We start from the raw sequence: 21318 nt of genomic DNA, 5'->3' as shown, positions 1-21318 counted from the left end.
ACATGTCATCTTTTCACATAGCAAAGGTGCAGTCAGCATGGCAGTTAACATCAAAATAAGAACTTCGAATGTCAAAGTAATTATTGTATTATACATGCTGGCATGTGCAATTTGATCTATACAATATTTAATGTTAACAATAATATCATAGAACAAATAAAGCAGTATTTACAAAAAAAAGCCAGTAACTACGAACTTGACTTTCTTAAAAAACTTCTTTTCTCGATCAGGTCCTGTTGGTTGTTTTCTTATTGCGCGAACTAGAAAATAAATTAGATTAATACCACTGTAAACAGGTTTCTACAGTTCTTGTTTGGTCTCTTCCTGCATATATTCCAACTTTGACTCAAACATTTTGACAAAACATTTTTGAGAATATTGAAAAAAAACATTTTGACGGCTCATGAGCCACTTATAAGAAAACATGAAAACAACTCTGTTCTCGTTCCTTGAAGAGTATTTTTTGTCAACTATGATAGATACTGTTTGATGAATAATACCAAGCAGCCGCCTAAATCTTCCTTGCTCTAATCTCATGGAGGGGGGAGTGCATAAACTAACATCTTCAGGTGTCCAGATCATTGAAGATCAAAGACCTTTTGTCTGTTGGATACATTAGATTGTGTAAATTTAATTGGAACACATGTATTTGCTCGGTCAAGACAGACAGGGGATTTATGTAACAGCGATAGGAACAACCTTTGCTGAAGTTGATTGCCTGAAGTCTGTCGTCTGACAACCGGCGGTTGCATCAAAACACGGAAATGATGGTCAAGTTTATGGAAGAGGCCACCAGGAAACTGCAAAGAAAGAAAAAAATGTAAAATGAAACCATTTGCAAGAAACGACAGACAAACAGCAATGGTAGCTAAGTGCAATACTATGTGCGAATATACAAGGATTACATAAGACACGATAACTAATTTTCCTCTTCAAATTGAAGTTGACATTAATGCAGCAATTATTCATCCGGCCCAAAATTTTCAACGAGTTTTTGTAAAACCGAAACTGCGAATCTTTCAATATTTGTAATTTCAATTACAATTGTCGCTCTTGCTACAATTTCTGACATCATAGAAACAAATGTCTGCCATGATTTTCCAACTTAATAAGCCACGCAAAATGGATTTTGGATTCTACCTCTTTTGTTTTCGTTTTCTTCTCTTGATTTGCGGTGGATCGTAGTGTCGCCATTTTGTTTATGACTTCATTTATTCGCTTTGTATCTAGAGAAAAAAATTCTGGAACATTAAACACTGCTAATAATAAAGAATTAAATGCTCTTTTCTTGCCCAGACCTTCTTCGCGTTGAGCGTCCTGATTCCATCTTGACGAACGCCGAGGATCCCATTTAAACTCGGATATACTATTGAATTACGTCAAGTCGGCTTGCATTTGGGCATCAATAATGGGAGAAATGAAGTTTTCTTCATCTTCAATAACTTAAACTACTTACGAAAGTCGCTCCTCCGATGCTAATATCTTCTTCTTCATTCGACGAATATGGCGAGCTGTTAAACGAAGTGACTCGTTTGTCTCAGAATACTTATTTTCCATTGTTAGAGCAGGGAGATGGCTGTACACACCGTTAATACTATCATACTCCTCGGCGTCCTCTTCTTCCTCGCTGCTATCAAAGAAATCGTAATTTTTCAAGATAGCGGTTTTTCGTCGACCACTGGGCATGCGCTGTGATACGGTCATTTTGCTTTTTCTTAGTGGCACCAATCCCTGTGCGAAATATTTACACGAGACATTTTTGAAATAACAAGTATATTTGCTGATATTTTATTCAACAGAGCAGAGTTCCCTTCGGTGTGAAGAGTTAATGGAATTAAAAAATGCCTGATAGTTTCAACTAAGCGTTGCTTTGCAAGTAAAGAAGTTCGAAACTCTGCAACGAACATTATGCAGAAATGACGTCACAAGTTGTGTAAATTGGACAGTACAAACATTACAAAAACTTCAATATTTCGATGTTCATAGATTGTTTCACACAGTACGCCGTCATTTTAAAAGTTCTGTTGAATTAAAATATAGTTTGAACAGTAAAATTTTCGTTTGATATGCACTTTAAATGAATGCCCTTGCTATTGAAAACTATTGAAACACGTTTTTTAATTGATGTATATACAATAAGCACGCCACTCAGCTCAGTAGTCGTTACGTTGTTGTCAAGTTGTACAAAACATTGCAAACTTACAGATGATTGCTCGACAGTTGCCTTTCTACCCATTCCATTAGACGAGAGTTTCTGTAATAACAGATGACAACAAGAACATCAGTTATGTTTTTCAATAACTGAAGGTGAACCAAAGGAGGGAACTTACACTGTTTGATTTCCGTGCTTCTGTTGATTCATCATAGTGGAATACATCAATTTTAACTTTACTAAAAAATATTTCAGAATTTCGAGAACCTCTTTTATGCATTTAAGACATTGCAAACGGCATTTTATCTGGTAGAAAGATTTTTGTCCTTCTCTAAAACACAACTTAGTTTAACTACAGTTTCCATGGTGACCGTTCCTGTTTTCTTCGTTCGCTCATCGTTACAAACCAGAACAAGAATCTCTATGCTTCATTTATCGCAACTTGTCTGGACTGGCAAAGAGTACCTAAAACTCCACACGGCCGCTCGTCAAATTACCTGGCACTAGCCGATCTTTTGAAGGGTACGCAGATAACATCTCGATGAGATAATAAATCTTTCACGACGTTTGAGTCGTTCACAATGACAGAGTCATCAAGGTGGTCGCAAGGAGATTTCGAATGGTGACTTTGAAGAGATTTCGTATCTTCTGAATTCGCGCAATTCGTGGTACCAGAGGAATTGACGGGGTCAGGAAAAGTAACAAGATGATCCTTAACACGACATCCCTAAACAAAATGAATAATCAGCACGGCAAATGAATTGCAACGTTAGAGCATTTCAGATGATTGTAGCTACCAGTTCTAAAAAGAGGTAATAACTTCCAACATTAGATCGTTGATGAAAATATAAGACAAGAGGTAATAACTTAAGAACTAAAGTTCCAACATTAAGATCGTTGATGAAAATAGGACGGGAGGTAATAATTTAAAGGACTAAAGCGTCAACATTAGATTATTGATGAAAATATAAGACAAGAGGTAATAACTTAAGAACTCAGTTTCATCACCAGATTATTGATAAAATTTTAGACAGGAAGTAATAATTTAACGACTAAAGTTTCGACATAACATAACATCATTGCTGATGACGATACTATCGACTTGGGTAAGTAACTTAACGATGCCCGTTTTAACATACGGTCATTGCAACTAGATCAAACGAAATACCAAGTTTCTACATCGAAACATCAGACTACTCCTAATGATAACACACGACTGAGCAAAGAAAATACTCAAGCTCAACCTCACATCATTTCTACATGATAAAAACCTTTAACAAAAACATGTAAATACCAAGTTCGTATTTGCTAAATTGATCTTAAAAATAAAATCATACCGTTATCACTCTAACTGTATCAAATTGTAATACTTTTTCTCCACAACATGGATGAACTCCAATTGATTTGTGTTCCAAGGTTCCATTGGCATACTCAGGCTTCTCAGGATGATATTGACAGTGACCAAAATCGGTGCAACGAAAGTAACATCGACATTGATAACAGAAGAGAATGTTACAAGATCCCCACAACCTTTGAAAGAAAAATCAAATTCCGAAATGAAATGACTTTTATTCTGCTGATGTCGACTATTCGTCAGTAATGATTTTATATACTCCAGTTTGGGGTATTTACTTGGAGTGATCTGATAGTGAAAGTCATACATTGTAATTTATTGACTCCATTGGCAGTAAAGCTCACTCACGCTCACACTTATTGGGTGCGACGTAAAAATCACACTTTATCTATTCATTGGCAAAGTCATTACTTCATCTATGGCATGATTTTCTCCTAGATATTTCAAATCAAGCAATCAATTGTGTGAAATTGCGGTCTTCGAATAATTATGAAGTGATTTTGAAGCCCCACTCATTGAGTGTGAGTGGGGCTTCAAAATTTTACTAAGACACTATCCTGACCTATATACGACAACCCCTGATGAAGATAGGCGCCCGTCTTCTTTTGGAAGATATGCGCCCTTCTTCTTCTTCATCAGGGGTTGTCGTATATAGGTCAGATCATATACTCCAGTCTTATGTCTTCATTAGGAGAGTTGATAAAGAATGAGGTTTTACACGTGCCAAGTAAACAGAATGTTACAAGGGCACGTAGTCCTCTATGATTCGTTTATCATATTTTATTGCCTTTAATTTACCTCCAATAAACGTCCCTCCATGATTTTAACTTTTCCTTCAAACTGACGAGATAGTCATTGATATCCCAAGAATTATCCCTGTAAGAACGGTGTACATTTGCTTAACGTCACAATGCTTTTCGGAATGCTTGGTGAGAAACCTCGTAAGCATGATGTGAAAATTGAAAATGACATACAAAAGCGGAGTCATTTGTTCGTAAGCGTTAGTTCAAAGGGATGTTTGAAGTTGAAACGTCTGAAGCTTTTTTTTACGAACTACTATAACCTCGTATTTTTGATGGGGCAATCATATCGCTGTGCACTACCTATGAACAGTCTATAGGTGGTGATATGTTAGGAATAGCTGCCCTAAGTATTAAGTAGTTGACGATATGTTACATTACAGCTACCTCAAGTGGTGATATTGTATGTGTCCTCTTGAGTTAATGCTCATCCTAAATACAAAAGCAAAATCCTTTTAAAACAAAAGGTAGAATAAATGATTATTGTAGCTTCTGTTCTATGATAAGAAGTACGAGTTTAAGAAAAGAGCAACGCAACTCACCGAAAAAATATTTTAGAAAAACACAATTTAATCAAATATTCTAAAACCAAGATGCTTGAATAGTTTTAACTAAGACCACAAAGGTTGAAAAGCAATGACATTATATTTCATAGTAAAATTACTTGCAATTCAAAACCTTAAGGTACAAAGTTTGCATGCATGCATACCACATAAAGATTGTCTTTATTACATCAACGAAAACACACCTGTTAAGAACGCAAGGGAGTTTCAATTTGTTTTTCGCGGTTAACAATCTTTGGCAAGAAACACACCTGCAAATAATAGAGTGTTAGAAAGAACCATAAATGGCGTGGTAATCGACAGTGCTTTAAAAACATCATGTCAAAGTCAAAGGAATAGCAGACATACGAGATCATACCGAAACAAAGAACTGGCGTTGTCTTCGTTCGTTCCAGTCCTCCCGTCAATGTTACCTTGAACAAACTGTTCGATTTTCTTACAAAATAACTTGCTAAAAAAAGATTAGAATTCAAGAGATCACTTTTCATGAAGCCTCCTGCTGCCACACAAAAAACTAAGATTGCTTACAATGAAACACGCATATGTTTGTAAATGTAGATAGTCCAGGTTGGTATAGTCCTGAGAAGGACTGTTGTTGTTGTTGACTGACGTTTCGACAACCTTAGCGGTAGTCATCTTCAGAGTCAAAAAAGAGTCCTTCTCAGGACTATACCAACCTGGACGATCTACATTTACAAACATGTAACGATACTCCCGGGTTCAAACCATTTACTTTGAAACACGTATATGTCGACATATTGTTTTAGATTACTTTCCATAGGCAGCTATTGCTATCAGAAACTTGTTTGTGTGTTCTTGTTGAGTTCAAAGACGATAAACTTCAGGGAGTGGTGAGTATCGATAATTTCAGGAGGGGGTATTCATATATGCATGTTATAATGAGCAGAAACCAATTGATTTAAATAAACGTAATAAGGCGAGTACATATGGATGTTGAATGTTGCACCCCCCCTCCCCCCCCTCATGCAATATCAAGCTGGATATGCCACTGATAAAATTGCTTTACATTCAATATTAAAAATGGTAGTCATGAATGAGTATTGATCGAAGAAATGAAATGGACATGTCACCTTTTAAACTTATCTTTCTTATCCCTAACCGCATCCAACTCGTTATGATTAAATAGCTTGCTTATTCTAAAAAAAACAAGAGTTGTTTTCAATAGCATGATCGTTTCATTCACTTGGAATGTGTGAATGATTTGTAAGTGAGACATAAGTTGAGCGAATATTGGATAGCACTAACTTCTAGATAGAAAATTTTTTGATTGTTTGAAAATTCTCTTTAAAAGCAAAAATCCACGATTTGGCTAAACTAGACGATAAATGTAGACCCACTATAAGCAAGTTATATTTTCGTTAAGAAATATGACGCAACCTAAAAAGTCAATATCCAGCTGACCAGGCTTTCCGAGATTCATGCAAACTAGGTCGTCTGGATGGATAAATCGTATGATATGCGCACTAGCTATGAGTAATTAATATGAATAATTGGTAAAAGTCACAATTGATGTATTGCCTTCGTAAAGACAACTCACTTATGCGTGGTTAAATTCGTAAATAGATTTCAATATTATTAAATTTCAATATTGGGAAATCATCAACTCGTGTGTTTTCTGAATCAAAACGATGGGAATTTGAGGATAATGGCAAAATGTCAGTTTACAAACAAAATCATGGACGTGAAACATTTGGAGAAATTAGTTAGTGGGCAATAGTTATAGAAATCATTGTGTAGTAAAAAATCTGACATCTTAGAAGCAAATTTAATGTTTGAACTCGTGTTCTTTACACCACCACGTAATTGTGAACTACAAATTGCAGTCAACTGTATTTGATTCAACTTCACTCATTACCTCGATGAGTCAAATCCAAAACAGCGAACTGTTTTACCTTGTGACCAGCTTATCATTGATGCAACTCATGTTACATGGAGTTGAAAGAATTGCTGACATATTACCATGACAGAATTTTAAGCACTTTGACACCTTGAAAGAACAAAAACATTCATTTGAGAATTACAAAATTTGTTTTCACAGGGTATGAAGAATTGACAATTTTCAAAGTCATATGGGTGAAATGAACGTGCAAAGTTCTGCTTCATATTTCTTCAAATCTCGTGAAAACTGAATTTTAAATAATGTACTGCTATGAAAAAGAATAAACATCGATTAAAACATTCTTGTCACAAAAACTGTTTTTAAAAATCTTTCTTCAAGGACGAGTTTGTCAAACAACGTAACCAGCACAAGTGATTAAATAATGTTTACGTAAAAGTCGGTGTTTCATAACGAACAAGATCATTTAACATGTCTATAAAAACCAGAAACATCAAACTCTGAAAAAAATCATTTCAAGCAGCTGCCTTGGCGGGTAGCGACTAGTTAACACCATAACCCAAATGGTTAGTAATTTTATGAAAAAACAAAATGGCTACAATTTTTATCAAGACAGTTATTATAAGAAAATATTAAATCGAAGATTCGAAGTTTTACCTAAGTGAAAAAATATCACAAAACCTAAAGCGCCCACTACCCAGTGGACAGCGTTATTCAAATTTAAAGGTATAAAAAATCAGGGCAGTGGATAGTGAGTTAGTGACATGTTCATAATTCATGAAATCAGTAGTTCATAAATCTCCATATTAAAAACAGATATTTTTCTCTTTCATGGTTCTTATTTGATTTAAATATTCGCTATCCAGAAACAACGTCATCCAGATGCATTCTTTTTTGTGGCACACCTGCCTACGTATACATGCTTTCATGTGGCACATGTCTATATATGCTAGTAATGTATAATGCATGCTTTCATATTTAGTAGCAGGGTAAAGCCATTGCCCATGATTTGTGACAAAGTCCTTTGCATGGCAATTGTCCAAGCACAGAAAATGGAGAAGAAACACTTATACAATTCAACAAACCAAAGAATCCATCCGCAGGAAATCGGAAGAAATTAGGATTGAAATCACGTTACTTGGCTCTATGACAAAAAACACAAACTAAACCGTTACTCAAACTCCACATCATACATCCCAAAAATACCTTTTATACGTTTATACCTAACTCTGGCGTGTTGTCGTCGTTGAGATTGACGTCACGTTTCACGTATCTCATCAGCCAATCAAATATCTGCACGTCGCAGTGAACGGAGATGTCTACTTCCTCCCAACGCTGTGGCTCCAGCGTTAGATACTCAGCAAAATACTTCATTTCACTGACCAACAAATCACGTGGGCATAGAAAATCCTGTTTTACTGGTAAAAAATGGCAGGTTATCAGTGCTACACGTCTTTAATTCGTTTCAAATTAATGTAACAATTACTGGTATCTCTAGGTCATGTGACATAAATCTTTCATGTCATCATTTGTCCTTTTATACATTTCTTCACAGGTTTGTCAAATGTTTATGTCATACATTGTTCGCTTGTTCTAAAATTCATGTAATGTTAGGTGTCATTAGTAAAAATAAGGTTGGGTTTTGTTAAGTATTTGCATTGTCAAGGAACAGATCTGGTGGGGGTAGAGGGTGGAGTGTACAATCTTGAGCTCATATAATGCGATAGCTTGCTGATGAAAATATCATTATATGTTATGACTTTACAAATGATGCATTCTTTTCAGGATAAAATCTTGGACCTTCCCCAGTTGTCTAGTCTTTATAATTTTCTTTGCATTGTAACATGTCATTTCCACAACAATACACAAACACATATCATAGTCAGTAGCATACCAATATGCAATGTCATTATTAAAAGGGGAATATTTATATAAGCATGTTTACTGCCTCAAGCTTCTTTAAAATCAGTTGTTTTTTTATGGATTATAACAAGCATATTCTTGCTTTTCATGTGTGTCTCAAGGGAATAGCCAACAAAGAAAGAGCATCCACCATGTTGCCCAATAACAATAAAATCTAATGATATTCTTTTGTAAGGACTCCACCAGCATGGCACACATGAAAACCACCAATATGAATATCTACCCAACCACCACCCCCAGTTAGAGATTGATTACAGTTAATATTACTCAATAACAATATATATACAAATAACAATACAACAAACAAATAATAGAAGTAATAACATTATAACAAACTACTTACAATTCTTGCTTTCATCACAAACATGTATGACCATATTTGGTCTAGCAAAACAAAAACATTTGTTTCAGTAAAATAACACGAAGATTTAAGGGTTTGAGAAAAAACAAGAATTGGCAGTGTTCTTTACCCTTCAGGAAATTTTGTTTTTGCTTTCAGTTTCTTGTTTACTATATTTGATATGTCCGGTTTCATCAACTCCGCAGGTTTTTCAGGAATAACTATCTCACAAAAGAAATCAGTCTTTATGGCTTTGACATCTATAACAACAGAACTTAAAATTATTTCATATTCCTATAGTCAAAATAAAGGAATCTGGTTAAATTGGTTTCATGTCATGCACAAAATATTAACCAACAATTTACAAAGGTATTCTTCCATCAGCAATGGTGCAAGTGTCTTTTATACCAGTTAAGCTCCAATGGCTTAAGCGTGTGCAGCTTGAAGGCAGCTTACCACAATCGTACAGTGATTCCGTCAGGTCAGCCACTTCATGATCTGAAATATCACTTTCTACGCTTCTATTTACTTCATCAGAGCATTGATTCGATTCTTTCCTCTTTAATAAATACTCCACAACATCGTCAAGATCATCTTCTTCGTTCCTACCTCGTGAAACTGAAGACGTTTCAGTGCAGAGTTCGTTCCATTTTGTCTTGCACTGAAAAGAAAACTTTTTTATGCAAAACATCACGGGACAACAAGCATAACAATTTTTATAAGCTTTGAATAAATCTTGCAGTTTAGAACATCTGAAACAAACCTGTTGCGGCGTATAGCCAGGTATTAATTTGGAAACAGCAGTCCAATCCTTTTCCTCAACACTAGAACCGACAAACCTCTTTGACTTGAGAAGCGATTTTAACACCAAGTCCAAGGCCATGTCAGCTGAATTTAGCGGCTCTGAACATCCTAGATTGACAAAGTACACATAAAATGAGGTCCATAGCCTCCAAAGAAGAAGCGAGAACAGCTTTTACAAAATACACAGAAATCTACAAAAGAATACGATTTGTTCGCCATGTTTAATTTATGCAGGTTGCTAGGAAAATAGATAAGTTGCAATGAATATTTAGGACGATAATATACGTATATATATTATGTCAATCATTCAAGTGGCTGCATACAACTGGATACAACCTGTACTCATCAGGTTGGTGTGTCTGAAAACCAGCCAAATCTTATCAAAAGTCACGAGGCCTGTCTGTGATGGTTTCAAAACCAAAACGAGCGAATCAAGAATTTGCGCCGTGGAATTTTACTATGACATTACTATGTCTTCGACATCGTTATGTTCGCTAATTTTGACCGAGTAAAGTCTAAGATGGCAGATTTTCCGAGTTTCTTCAAATTCTGGGCATGGTTGAAAAAAACCAAGCGCTATACAGTGATGTCAGTTAGCAACTTATTACATAATATGTGGTGGATATATTTCACAAAAATGACACTTTAATTGCTCCTATGAATTGTCCAGTTCAACCGTTTTCCCATTGGTCGTTAAATAAACAGTCAAAAAATTACGAAAAATAAATTGAAAATTTCTCAAAACGACGTTACGTACGAATATTCAACTAAAGCGCGCTAATTTAATAACCTGAATTTTTTCAATTAACAGATGAGTTTACTTAAAATCTTTATCGCCTTACAGCGTTCGGAAAATTTGATAATATTAACAGATATTGCGGATAAAACCCAATCAAAGACGTCAAATATTTTTGTTCGAGAAATGCATACCACGGTAATTGCACATTTCCGCATTTAAAAAAATAAAACCAGTTTTTACAGGAATATGAATATTCATACCCGAAAATATTTTTGATTTAATGGCTGAATGTTTTCATGTAGTAAATATTACACAATCGATTTTAGCGTTGTAAACCTTCCTTCGCGCTGTTGTTTGTAAGTGAAGTGAACTGTAGAACATGTTGCATACTGTTCACTCTACCAAGTTTCTGAATGTGCCAAAAATCTACCGAAATTTTAAGAGATTTCGTCCACTCTTTGTCGATGATCGTATAAGCAGACGTCGTTTGGAAGAGAAGCGAGATGACACAATTGCACAGGATCTACTTTTTAACGATAGCAGTCTGTCAACAAAGTCAAGGACAACGTTCGATCTTGTAAGAGCTTTGATCCTTTTGAGGTTGTGTAAAATTGACAGGCTTGTTGATAATGGAGAAAAGGTAGGTATTGATTTTGTAATTTTGGCAAGACACCAACTTGTTGTAAAATTACTTTGTTTTCGTGTTTTTTGCACTTAGATCTTCGTCAATATAACCCCAACTGTATATGCCCGCGTAAGTGCTATCTCACGAAGAGGCGAGAAGTAAATTTTGCAAAATTAATTTCTTGCAGCAAAATTTGTTACAGTTAAATTTTGTAAATTATTTTTGGCCCAGTATTTCTAGTGTCATGAATAATCGTAGACAACGCTAATTGTAATGCAGCATAACACATCATTTTTTTGCCCAAAGTTTGCTTTTGTTATTGAATTTTGTTGTCGCTTTCAATTGATCACATCAGGTTAGAGAGAGGTTTTGGTTGAATGCTTATATAAATTAAGATAAACAGGAAGTAACGTTTCAAAACCTTTTATTTTAAAATTCTTTACACAAGTGCCAACTTGAAGAGTTCTCGTCAGCTTTAATCGTTTCACTCCGTAAACTATTTTGCTTCACGTTTCTTAACAAGCCTCGTGTTATTCACTGGTTTGAGATTATGTTGCTCAAGTAATCTCTGTACGCTTATACATGACGTGAACAACTGCAATAATCTGGAGCTATGGTCTCACACAATCGTTTTATACAGCGAATTATTCATAGTTCAAATGTGTCACGTACGTATATCCATTGACATCATAATTATGTCCTCTTTCCAGCTTGTATCACTGTGCAAAAGTATGTTTGGTAGCGCGTTTTATGAAACATTGATGAAGGCTACAATTTACAAGCAATTTGTGGCAGGTGAAACAACAGAAGATGTCAAATCAGTCGCAAAGGAATTAGGAAAACTGAACGTGAATTGTATGTTTTGCGTTCCTACAGAAGATGTTTTGGAGGATGACATAAACAGCACTAAAATCGCTGATTTGTAAGTAAAGTTGGACGAACAATTATGTTGGTTATGCGAAACGTCTTTCAAAGGATACAATAAGTTTTCAATCTTCTTAAAGGGATCTCTCATCGTCTAAAAACTCCAAGGAATATAAGTGAACGCATAACAGCAATATTTTCTAACATTCCATTTAATGACATCATTTTACTTTAACGATTTCATAGAGAAGAACAATGCGAGAGAAATTTACGTTCGATGCTAAATTGCGTAGATTTGACAGGTACAAAAATTTAAACTGTTCCATTGAAATCGAATTCTTATTATTACAATAATATATATTGGGTCTTCTCTAATTACTTTGCTCGTTTTACGGCCTGCAGCTACAACAGCGAAAGCAACTGATCCAGCTTACAATAAAGTTTCAATGTCTAGCACGATTTCAGTCAAAAGTTATTTAAAGCAAATTGTTTCAGTCAAGCACATTTGAGAATTGTCAACAGAGCAAAACCGACTATAAGATAGAAATCCCACTAACACCGTGGACCTTGTGCACTTTTTTCTTTTCTTTCCACAAACCTCGATGAAATGGAAATTTTCGTGTGCAGTGTAGTGTAAAAAGGATCTAAGAGATCGAGTGTTTTCCAAACCTACTTGATCAAAATAATTTAACAATCCAAGTTACACATGGAAAGTTTTAAAAGTAAACACACTGCTACGTTCCACAACATACATATAACGTCGTCAAAAGCGATCCCGGTTGAATCCTTTTCACTTGCTGAGCTAATTAATAACTGAACTTTTCTTCAGCAGTTCAAACTCCATCCATGTTAAGCAAATGTCGCATAGTTGGCTTCGAAAAGAACTAATTTAATGTTCCCACTGCATTATAATCTTCCAAAAACATGTGAGCAACAGAGAGCAACGACTAATGTCTTCTCATTCTTAACACTATAGCATCACTTGGAAATTTTGCACAAAGCAAGATAACTCCAGTTATAAGCGGAGACGTAATAGTAAGTATGTACGGGTGTAAAGAGAGTCCTTGGCTTCATTTTATCTTTTCAAAGCTCATCGTAGAAACGACTTATTTACTCGTATTTTTATTCTTCATTCGCATACGTAAAGTACGTGGGGTGTAAAACGTTTGTCAGTACGGGGGTGGTCAGGGTAGAGGGGTTTAGCACACCCCAAGTAGTTATTATTTGTATAAATAAAGGACACAATACACAAAAGATATATGAAAAAAGATATATTCTTGAAAGTGAAGAAACCTAAATTCATTATCAATTCCCCATTCAAATAAAAGTAATGGTTCATGCCTCAAGTATTACTTTACAACCAGAACGAAATCGCCGACATGCTAACAGGATATATCACAAACCATGAAGATCGACCAGTTCATCTTGACGTGAAAACATGGTCGAGGGCTTTAACAGCAAACGTTGAGGTAAACTCACAAACACTTACACGCATGTATTGATTGTGGCTGAGGTAGCGGGATAGATTGTATCATTTAATGGGATTTAGCATGTTTTGCAATCGGTTTTACAATTTTGGTTTTGGGCAAACTCCACCACCAATCACCTGTCACCATCAAAGTCACATGTCAACTCAGTTTATTTCAAATCAGTATGCTTCGTATTCCACCTCGGTTTTACAGTTTGATTGAGCAAACGCCGTCACTAAAATCTTCACCGTGCCTCACCTAACTCGTAATACTCTGTTTTAACAAGCAACATGAAATACTCCCAGGATTTGCCCGAACTACGAAAGAACACGTCAGAAACGGATTACGAAGGCTGGGGATTTTAGCCAGCGTAAGTGATTAAGAAAGATATGTTATGAAAGAATGGAAAAAATGGACTTAACAATGGTTTGATTGCTGTAACGATCGCACACAAAGAGAAAGAGGATAAAAACACTTTCAGCCTTAAAAGTGAGAAGTCTTGATTATTGGCGACTTTTAATGGTGCACGTACCCCCATATAGCACTTTGCCAAAGACGTATAATTTAGATCCACGAGGTTAGGCCCACATGATGAAATGTTTTTTGTCTTTTGTAGAGAGCCGGAGAGACAGGTGTAAAGTTGATGCTGGACGCCGAGTACATACATCTTCAATCAGGAATCGATTTGATTATACTTGCTTTGCAGCAGAAGTACAATCAACAAACGGCAGTTGTGTTCAACACATATCAATGTTACCGAAAGGTATTTCGCAACTTAATTATCGATATACATGGTCCACTTTCTTGATGTCATAAAAAATATAATCTATAAATATTGTTATTGATGAACAAATTACAACCGTTTTAATACGAATGTCTGTGTAGATAGTTAGAAAATGGAAAACAGAAGACGAGAATAGTCTTTACTATGTAACCACTATATAACATGACTCTGTGTGATTAGTGATGAATGAACAGATAACAAGAGCTGTCTTAAGCAACACTTATGGGCTGAGATCAACAATTTTAGGACACTCCAGGTCGACTACAAAACGACATACAGTTGGCGCAAAAGTACGATTTCAAGATTGCGTGCAAGCTGGTTCGTGGAGCTTACATGGAATACGAGAGACAGCAAGCTGCTGAACAAGGTTACGACGATCCGATATGTGAAAATATCGAAGAAACAGAACGCAATTACAAGGAAGTAAGAAAAAGTTGAAACGTTCAGAACAAATTAGTCGTAGACCAATTTTGGTTTTGCAAAAAAGTTTGTTTAATTATTCCACCAATCACAGGCCATAGATCTAATGCTGACACAGGTGGCTCAAGACCAAGGCGAGGTGATGATAGCCACGCACAACGAAGAGTGTATTAAGTATGGAGTAAAACGTATGAAAGAACTAAACATTAAGCCCGAACAAGGCCACGTATCGTTCGGACAACTTTATGGCATGTGTGATCACGTGAGCTGTGAGCTAGGTAAGCCCGCCTACATCCGAACATTAGAACGAACATAGCTAGGGGTAACACGTGAGTACCGAAGTGGGATGAAGAGACGCGTGATTTTTACTTGAATCCTTTGATTTTTAGGTAGTGCTGGATATAACGTCCATAAATCTGTCCCTTACGGTACTGTGGATGATTCTATGTTGTACCTACTGCGACGAGCAAGGGAAAATAAAGATGTAATGGCCAGAACGAAAAAGAAAGTTCGATCCTCATCAACGAAATAAAGCGCAGACTTCGCAAGTCTGTAGGCCAGGCTTTGTAGAAAAACTTCTCACAACTAGTGGTGCCGGCTTATGGGGTCTAAGTGGGAGGATAAATCCCTCCCCCTCCCCGCATAAAATTGCAAAGACTATTGCCTTCATTTGTATAGTGAAAAAATGTACGTAAGTGTAATAGGAAAGAGCCATTTTTGAGGATTTTCCCCACCACACAAAAACCTTTGCCGGCACTATTGCCACAACAGACGACTTAAAGAGCAAGTTGCTTACTGAGGGAAAGTGTTGTTCCTGAAACATTTTTGATTCAATTTGGAACGAAAACAGTTTGCAACGCTGAACAAAAGTTGACTGCATATAAAAAGAAAATTTCATACATTTCAGTTGCTAGTTCCAGGGACGGTGGAAGATTACTCATTGAAGAGGTTCATATTCATGTCTGCATGTTTTACTTTATTTAGATAAATGAATAACCCCCCTAATTGTCAATCTTCCGCACCTCCTGATATAATATCCTGATTTTCAGACAAAACAGATATCTTTCAAATCGTAAAAGCTGCTTCATAACAGCTGATTAAATAGACAAGGTTCGAAGTTTAATTAAATAAGATTGCATAACTTATATATGCTTTCGTCGAAACCTTTATTTCTCCATAGAATCGACTTGATTGCTGTATAATAGTACGAAGGAAAATGTCTGTCGTAAAATACTTATATCAAAATAGATTAACAAAATATCCTTTTATTTCAAAGATTAATTATCATTGTTATATGGCATGCGCCACTTCCGGCAAAATAGCGCGCTTTGATTGGCTCAGAAACATTTTTGCCGGTCCATTATTTTCCCGTAATCGACCACGGTCCAAACTCCAAAACGCGTAATTTTACTGTCAAATGTAAACAAACTTCGTAAAGCAAACAGCAGAACGCAAAATAAACGAAACAAAAACCATTTACGAATGTGATTCGAAGGAGAGCACTTGGAAAAAACAGTTATACTATCCAGACGCTACAATTTGAAACGATTTATTTTTTATGGACGAAAACTAGAAAAGTAAAAACCAACCCGTAAAAACAGCAAGGACGAGAAAGAAAGCAAGCTTCGTTTCAGGTCAAATAATGCCATATAATAATCCTTTTAATAACCTCGCTCTCTCGGTCTTTACTGAGAAATATCGTCGAGCTCGGTAATTAAAGGCTTATTATTAATAATATCCTTTTATTTCAAAGATTAATGATAAATAATTTTGAGTTGACTATAATACGATTATCCATTTCTATTTACTAACTACATTATAAATAATTATTCGGACATATCATGTACTTATGTAAATTCTGTTTATTAAATTAGAAAGTTATATATCTAAGGTTAACAATTAATTAGACAATTAATAAGGCAATTAATAAGACTATAAAGTTATATATGGTTTATAAGATGTTAATACGTCGCGTGCAATATAAGTGATGTTAAGTGGCGTGACCAGCCCACAAGTACGGTCGTAATATCAATAAAAATTTCGATGTTCATTCACAGTAAAAATAATAGATTAACAGAAAATAAAGAAATGCAAATTGTCTGAAACTTACATAACACGAGTTTAACTGCGGGCTGGAAATGAACTGTTACAACCTTTATACAAATTTCATGTACCGAAATTTTGAACGCGACTCCGACGAAAATATAGCAGTTATGAGAAGTTTTCTATTCTTGCAACTCAAATTGTACTGTGTTTTTTTTGTATGTCTGACAGGGAAAACTGAACATTTGCCTCATTGCACGGCATGGACGGATCCAAAGCGGAAAAAGGCACAGGGAGGGGGAGCATCTTCCACTGGGTACGGATATCTTAAATAGTTTGTTAATGAAAGTTTTTAGAGTTACATGTCGAAATGAAATGAAATCCTGAATCTGCTGTTGCACAGTTCCATAAATCAACATTAAATGTATCGCAGGCTCCTCATACCTTGCAAGCCCCAACAAAATCATTCATACCGCTGACTACAAAAACTATTGTTACCTTTGAGGATGCTCGAAAAGATGTAATACATGAATCGCACATCATTTTCCAATATAAGCACGGTCATTCTTTCCCTCTTTATCCTGAATTACGGAACCAACTACTGGGGAAAAATTGGGATCGTACAACAACTCGCCTTCGCGGAAACGTCGTTTGAGTTCACTCCATAACAGACTGCGTTCTTTGAAGACGCCATCAAGAAGACCACGGTTTTCGGCCGCTCGTCGTGATAAGTAAGGAAGGACATCGGAAACCGAACCATATGGCACGTACTTATATACATTACAACCATGTCGACCTGAAAAAGATTCTAGCGTTTCATCGAAGCTCAAACGGCCAAAAAATCGTCTTTGAATATGGCATGCTTTAAGTACCTGACATGTCAAAGGCAAGAGCTAGTTAGTTTAGAAAGAAACGCCTTACCTAACATAAATGACACTTGATCACACATCCCCAATAATTGAGCGAAGTAGACAGTCCCCTCTCCATGTAGAATAGACAATTCCTTCATCCTACAAAGAAAAATATTTTATGCTAACTTTTTTTCTAATCGTACAACAGACAGTGAAAAAGATGTTCCACACGAAAACACTTACCGTTAACAATGAACTCGGAAACGAAGCATTGATTGGACGGAAAACGCGTCCAAGTGAAAACATTTCCTTCAATAAGAAACCATCTAACGCTATTTACCTTTGTAATGTATTCCTGACCGACTCCTCGTTGTGGCTGGCGACAACCAAATTAGCTCCTGATCTTTTAACTTCATTTAAAATTAAGTTCACGACTCTGTCATAATTTTCGCAGGTAACTTCGTAATCTGGATGTATTGGGTCCTCGTAATTCATCTCCTGAGCGCGGGCTCTTTCTTGCTCCATGTACGCCCCCCGAACGACTTTCGCACCGAATTTGAAGCGTTCCCTTCGAGCCAATTCCATGTCTGTTTCCACACAGTTATACGAGTCCTTGCAGCAATTATAGAGTAGTTAAGAATTAAGGCTCTACAAGTTTGATTTATACTACGCTAGTGCGAATATGTGACTGAGTTATTCTATGTAGGTATTTATGCAACCGGTCAATGGATGTCAACCAACACCTTGCGAATGGCTACCATTTTTATATCATCCTTACTATGAATAAAAAAATATTATGGCTAAGTGATTCAAAGTTACCAAAGTGACTTTACTTGAGATACAAAAGCTCTGAACTTATATTTTTACAGAGATCCAGTAAGAACCATCAATCGTTAAACTAGTGTTTCAGGATTCGATTGCACAGTTTTTTGAACTAAGACTTTATATTTTGCACAACCGCACAACAAAATTTTGTCGTCGTTTGTTGTGAAAAAAAATTTAATAATGAGTCACTGACCTTTAGGTAACATTGATAAGTATTCAAGATGATTGGTTTCTCTTTGTTGTACAAACGCTGCATGTCAAGTGTCAGCCGACTGATGGCTGGTTGAAAATACGTCTGTTCAGCATCAACCATCAATCTTACGTTTTGTTCCATCGCTCTCTGAAAAAGTAAAACGAAATTCATGTATAGTTATATTCACATAGAACTATAATATTGACCGTCAAACCATCTCAATGATTGGGGGAGAGGAGATACATAGAACTATAGCATTGACCGTCAAACCATTTCAATGATTGGGGAGAGGATACATAGCATACCGTCAAACCATTTCAATGATTGGGGAGGAGAGATACATAGAACTATAGCATTGACCGTCAAACCATTTCAATGAATGGGGAGAGGAGATACATAGAACTATAGCATTGACCGTCAAACCATTTCAATGATTGGGGAGGAGATACATAGAACTATAGCATTGACCGTCAAACCATCTCAATGATTGGGGGAGAGGAGATACATAGAACTATAGCATTGACCGTCAAACCATTTCAATGATTGGGGGAGAGGAGAGATACGTAGAACTATAACATTGACCGTCAAACCATTTAATGATTGGGGGAGAGAAGAGGCACATAGAACTATAGCACGGGCTTTAATCTCATCTCAATAATAGAGAGAGAAGAGAGACATTTAGAACTAAAGCATTGACTGTCAACTATATGTAAACCATCACAAAAATTGGTGGAGAGGAGAGGCACGGATAAAAAATAACGCTGAATTATCAAGTTTTGAATAATAAATTCTCCACATTTTAATTTCCTATTATAACAGAAGCCAAACTTCACAAAACAAAACGTGGGCACGATTGAAAACAGGGTATGCATTCTGAAAGAAACATCTCTCTCCTATCGCTGTCGAACATCAACCTATACATAACCTGCGCATGGACGTAAAAAGATCAATAATTGGGGTTCATACTGAAAAATTCATGTTACAGCCTGGAGAAAACGATGGATTTCAAAGGAAATTACAACGGTATAGCTACCATGCATTTATGAATATGAGCACCCCAATTATCAATCTTCATAAGGCCCTGAACCTTTCTCCACAAAAGATAAAATACCTTAGCTAATGTATGTAGTCTTTTACGCATGTTGTCCATTTGTTCCAACTCGCGATCATTCAGAACGGAGATAACAGCTTTGCGAGAACTTCCTTTCTGTTGAAGAGAAAAAACCGGGATGACTAAATTTGCATAGGCAGGAAAACTAAAACTGCCTCAACACATGGAATGGGGTTGAAAAATAATTTTCATTCAACACAAAATGTTGAGCGGTCAAATTTATGCGACAGTTTGTTTTAAAATGTGCTCGTTCAAGTCCCACATGAAATTGTGCAATTCAGACGACAATGAACGCAAATTTGATCTGAATGAAAATCAACCCTTAGTTTGCGCGTGTTTTGCAGCGAAACTTTGGACACGTGAAAGTTTGTAAAAAATTAAAAACAAAAATTCAAAAAGATAAAAAACTCGAATATACTTCAAACAAACTCATGCAGTGTAATGGATGACGTAATCAGACTTCAAGCGCAAGCAATACAAACAAGTTGGTTCTGTCACTTGTATAAAGACCATTGTCCCTTGATGACTTACTGGACTAGCTTGGAATAACTTCGTTAGTTCCAATTGTGGAGTAAGAAACTGACTCCATTCAATGATGTCAATGTCACTATATCAAAAGAAAAAAAGAGACTGAGCAACGATGAACTTATTAAAATTCTTCAGAAGTTCACGTCGTATTTCATTCATAGAAAGTGACATAATGTATCAAAAGCCTTGCAAGATTTCAAATTTATACAGTCAGACCTTGTTGCATACTTTTTTATGCTGTCGTTTCTCGCATAAATACAACGTAACTTGTGAAAAATTTTATAATCCTATTTGCCAATCACCCCGAAGTACGTTTCCCGGAATTTAAAGGCCAAAATTTAAACCTCTCGTGATTTATTCTATGATTAATTTACCTAGATTTGTTAATGTCGATCATATCAAAAATTGCGTCAGCCTCCTTTTCCGTCAACGTCACCTGAAAGAAAAAATTGGTCTTATAATATTTTAATACGAGGCACCGAAAAACTGGGACAACTGACACATTACTTTGAAATGAGATGTAAAACGGATAGGAAAAGGGGTAAGAGGGAACACAGCACGCTACGTTTTCTTGTTACGTCATAAAGTAAAAATTTCAGGAGGATGAGAAAGACCTTCATTTCACAAGAAAAATACACAACATTCGGAGTGGACCGCAAAGATCTTCATAAGAACAGTAAACAAAATTGTGAGAATATGACAGGAAAGATCTTCATAAGAACAGTAAACAAAATTGTGAGAATATGACAGGAAAGATCTTCATAAGAACAGTAAACAAAATTGTGCGGATATGACAGGAAAGATCTTCATTAGAACAGTGAACAATATTGTTAAGATGGAAAAGTAAAGATGCTCATAAGGATAATAAACAACTTCGCGAGAATAGGACAGAAAAGACCATGCATTGACACAAACCATGCTGATGCTAAATCTTACTCCAATTTTTAGAAGTCCATCAAAGAAAGAGTCTCTGGCAATTCTTCTGTTCATGATTCGTCCCTCGGCACACTTGCTTGCCATCTGATCGAAGTGATATTTTGTCTGGAAAAGGATCTCCGAAAGTCTCAGCTAA

The 21318-nt window shown here is 36.1% G+C and overlaps 3 protein-coding genes and 1 long non-coding RNA gene across 8 annotated transcripts; 1 reads left to right on the top strand and 3 right to left on the bottom strand.

Moving 5' to 3' along the window:
• Positions 1-71: 71 nt before the first annotated feature.
• Positions 72-17745, bottom strand: LOC124434975 (SANT and BTB domain regulator of class switch recombination-like). 5 transcript variants are annotated; one of them, XM_046984937.1, is made up of 24 exons: positions 17660-17745; positions 17237-17534; positions 9754-9902; positions 9447-9651; positions 9121-9250; positions 8994-9034; positions 7951-8145; positions 7813-7871; positions 6783-6877; positions 5961-6026; positions 5228-5320; positions 5055-5120; positions 4694-4738; positions 4305-4382; positions 3490-3682; positions 2650-2879; positions 2331-2391; positions 2204-2254; positions 1587-1731; positions 1457-1511; positions 1299-1366; positions 1141-1226; positions 700-800; positions 72-260 (listed from the first exon to the last, which is right to left on the bottom strand). In XM_046984937.1, the coding sequence occupies exons 2-24, from the start codon at positions 17301-17303 to the stop codon at positions 227-229; spliced, it is 2313 nt and encodes a 770-aa protein (XP_046840893.1). In that variant the 5' UTR covers positions 17304-17534; positions 17660-17745; the 3' UTR covers positions 72-226. The 5 variants fall into 5 exon arrangements, 3 of the variants coding, with proteins under 3 accessions (XP_046840893.1, XP_046840892.1, XP_046840894.1); XM_046984936.1 differs by having other exon boundaries at positions 1457-1731; XR_006944950.1 differs by lacking the exons at positions 72-260; positions 700-800 and having other exon boundaries at positions 1165-1226; positions 1299-1511; positions 1587-1630.
• Positions 10767-13056, bottom strand: LOC124434980. The gene is made up of 2 exons (XR_006944952.1): positions 12139-13056; positions 10767-11077 (listed from the first exon to the last, which is right to left on the bottom strand). It is a non-coding gene; the product is annotated as an uncharacterized LOC124434980 (long non-coding RNA).
• On the top strand, positions 10913-15963 carry LOC124434978 (hydroxyproline dehydrogenase-like). Its single transcript, XM_046984944.1, has 10 exons — positions 10913-11173; positions 11869-12080; positions 12269-12324; positions 12999-13057; positions 13387-13491; positions 13778-13861; positions 14108-14254; positions 14522-14698; positions 14790-14973; positions 15085-15963. Exons 1-10 carry the CDS (start codon positions 10913-10915, stop codon positions 15225-15227), a joined length of 1428 nt encoding a protein of 475 aa, XP_046840900.1. The 3' UTR covers positions 15228-15963.
• On the bottom strand, positions 17315-21266 carry LOC124435219 (proline dehydrogenase 1, mitochondrial-like). Its single transcript, XM_046985162.1, has 9 exons — positions 21162-21266; positions 20621-20682; positions 20250-20325; positions 19719-19814; positions 18608-18754; positions 17930-18201; positions 17660-17748; positions 17373-17534; positions 17315-17319 (listed from the first exon to the last, which is right to left on the bottom strand). Exons 1-9 carry the CDS (start codon positions 21264-21266, stop codon positions 17315-17317), a joined length of 1014 nt encoding a protein of 337 aa, XP_046841118.1.
• Positions 21267-21318: the final 52 nt, after the last annotated feature.

Source organism: Xenia sp. Carnegie-2017, unplaced genomic scaffold, assembly GCF_021976095.1.
Source record: "Xenia sp. Carnegie-2017 unplaced genomic scaffold, XeniaSp_v1 HiC_scaffold_14, whole genome shotgun sequence".
Lineage (NCBI taxonomy): Eukaryota > Metazoa > Cnidaria > Anthozoa > Malacalcyonacea > Xeniidae > Xenia > Xenia sp. Carnegie-2017.
Note: the sequence above shows the minus strand (reverse complement) of the source record. Positions and strands in the feature narration are given on the sequence as shown.

Bases quoted from the DNA above. Each gene is read 5' to 3' on its own strand.
- LOC124434978 (XM_046984944.1), top strand. From the start codon at position 10,913: ATGTTGCATACTGTTCACTCTACCAAGTTTCTGAATGTGCCAAAAATC. The intron at 14,699-14,789 runs GTAAGAAAAAGT...CACCAATCACAG, and splicing joins CAGAACGCAATTACAAGGAA to GCCATAGATCTAATGCTGAC. The intron at 14,974-15,084 runs GTAAGCCCGCCT...TTTGATTTTTAG, and splicing joins TCACGTGAGCTGTGAGCTAG to GTAGTGCTGGATATAACGTC.
- LOC124434975 (XM_046984936.1), bottom strand. From the start codon at position 17,303: ATGACCGTGCTTATATTGGAAAATGATGTGCGATTCATGTATTACATC. The intron at 4,383-4,693 runs GTAGCTGTAATG...CCGTTCTTACAG, and splicing joins ATACAATATCACCACTTGAG to GGATAATTCTTGGGATATCA. The intron at 261-699 runs GTTGTTCCTATC...TTTATTTTCTAG, and splicing joins GGCAATCAACTTCAGCAAAG to TTCGCGCAATAAGAAAACAA.
- LOC124435219 (XM_046985162.1), bottom strand. From the start codon at position 21,266: ATGGCAAGCAAGTGTGCCGAGGGACGAATCATGAACAGAAGAATTGCC. The intron at 18,755-19,718 runs GTATTTTATCTT...TTACTTTTTCAG, and splicing joins GACTACATACATTAGCTAAG to AGAGCGATGGAACAAAACGT. The intron at 17,535-17,659 runs GTAAGGCGTTTC...AATCTTTTTCAG, and splicing joins TCAAGTGTCATTTATGTTAG to GTCGACATGGTTGTAATGTA.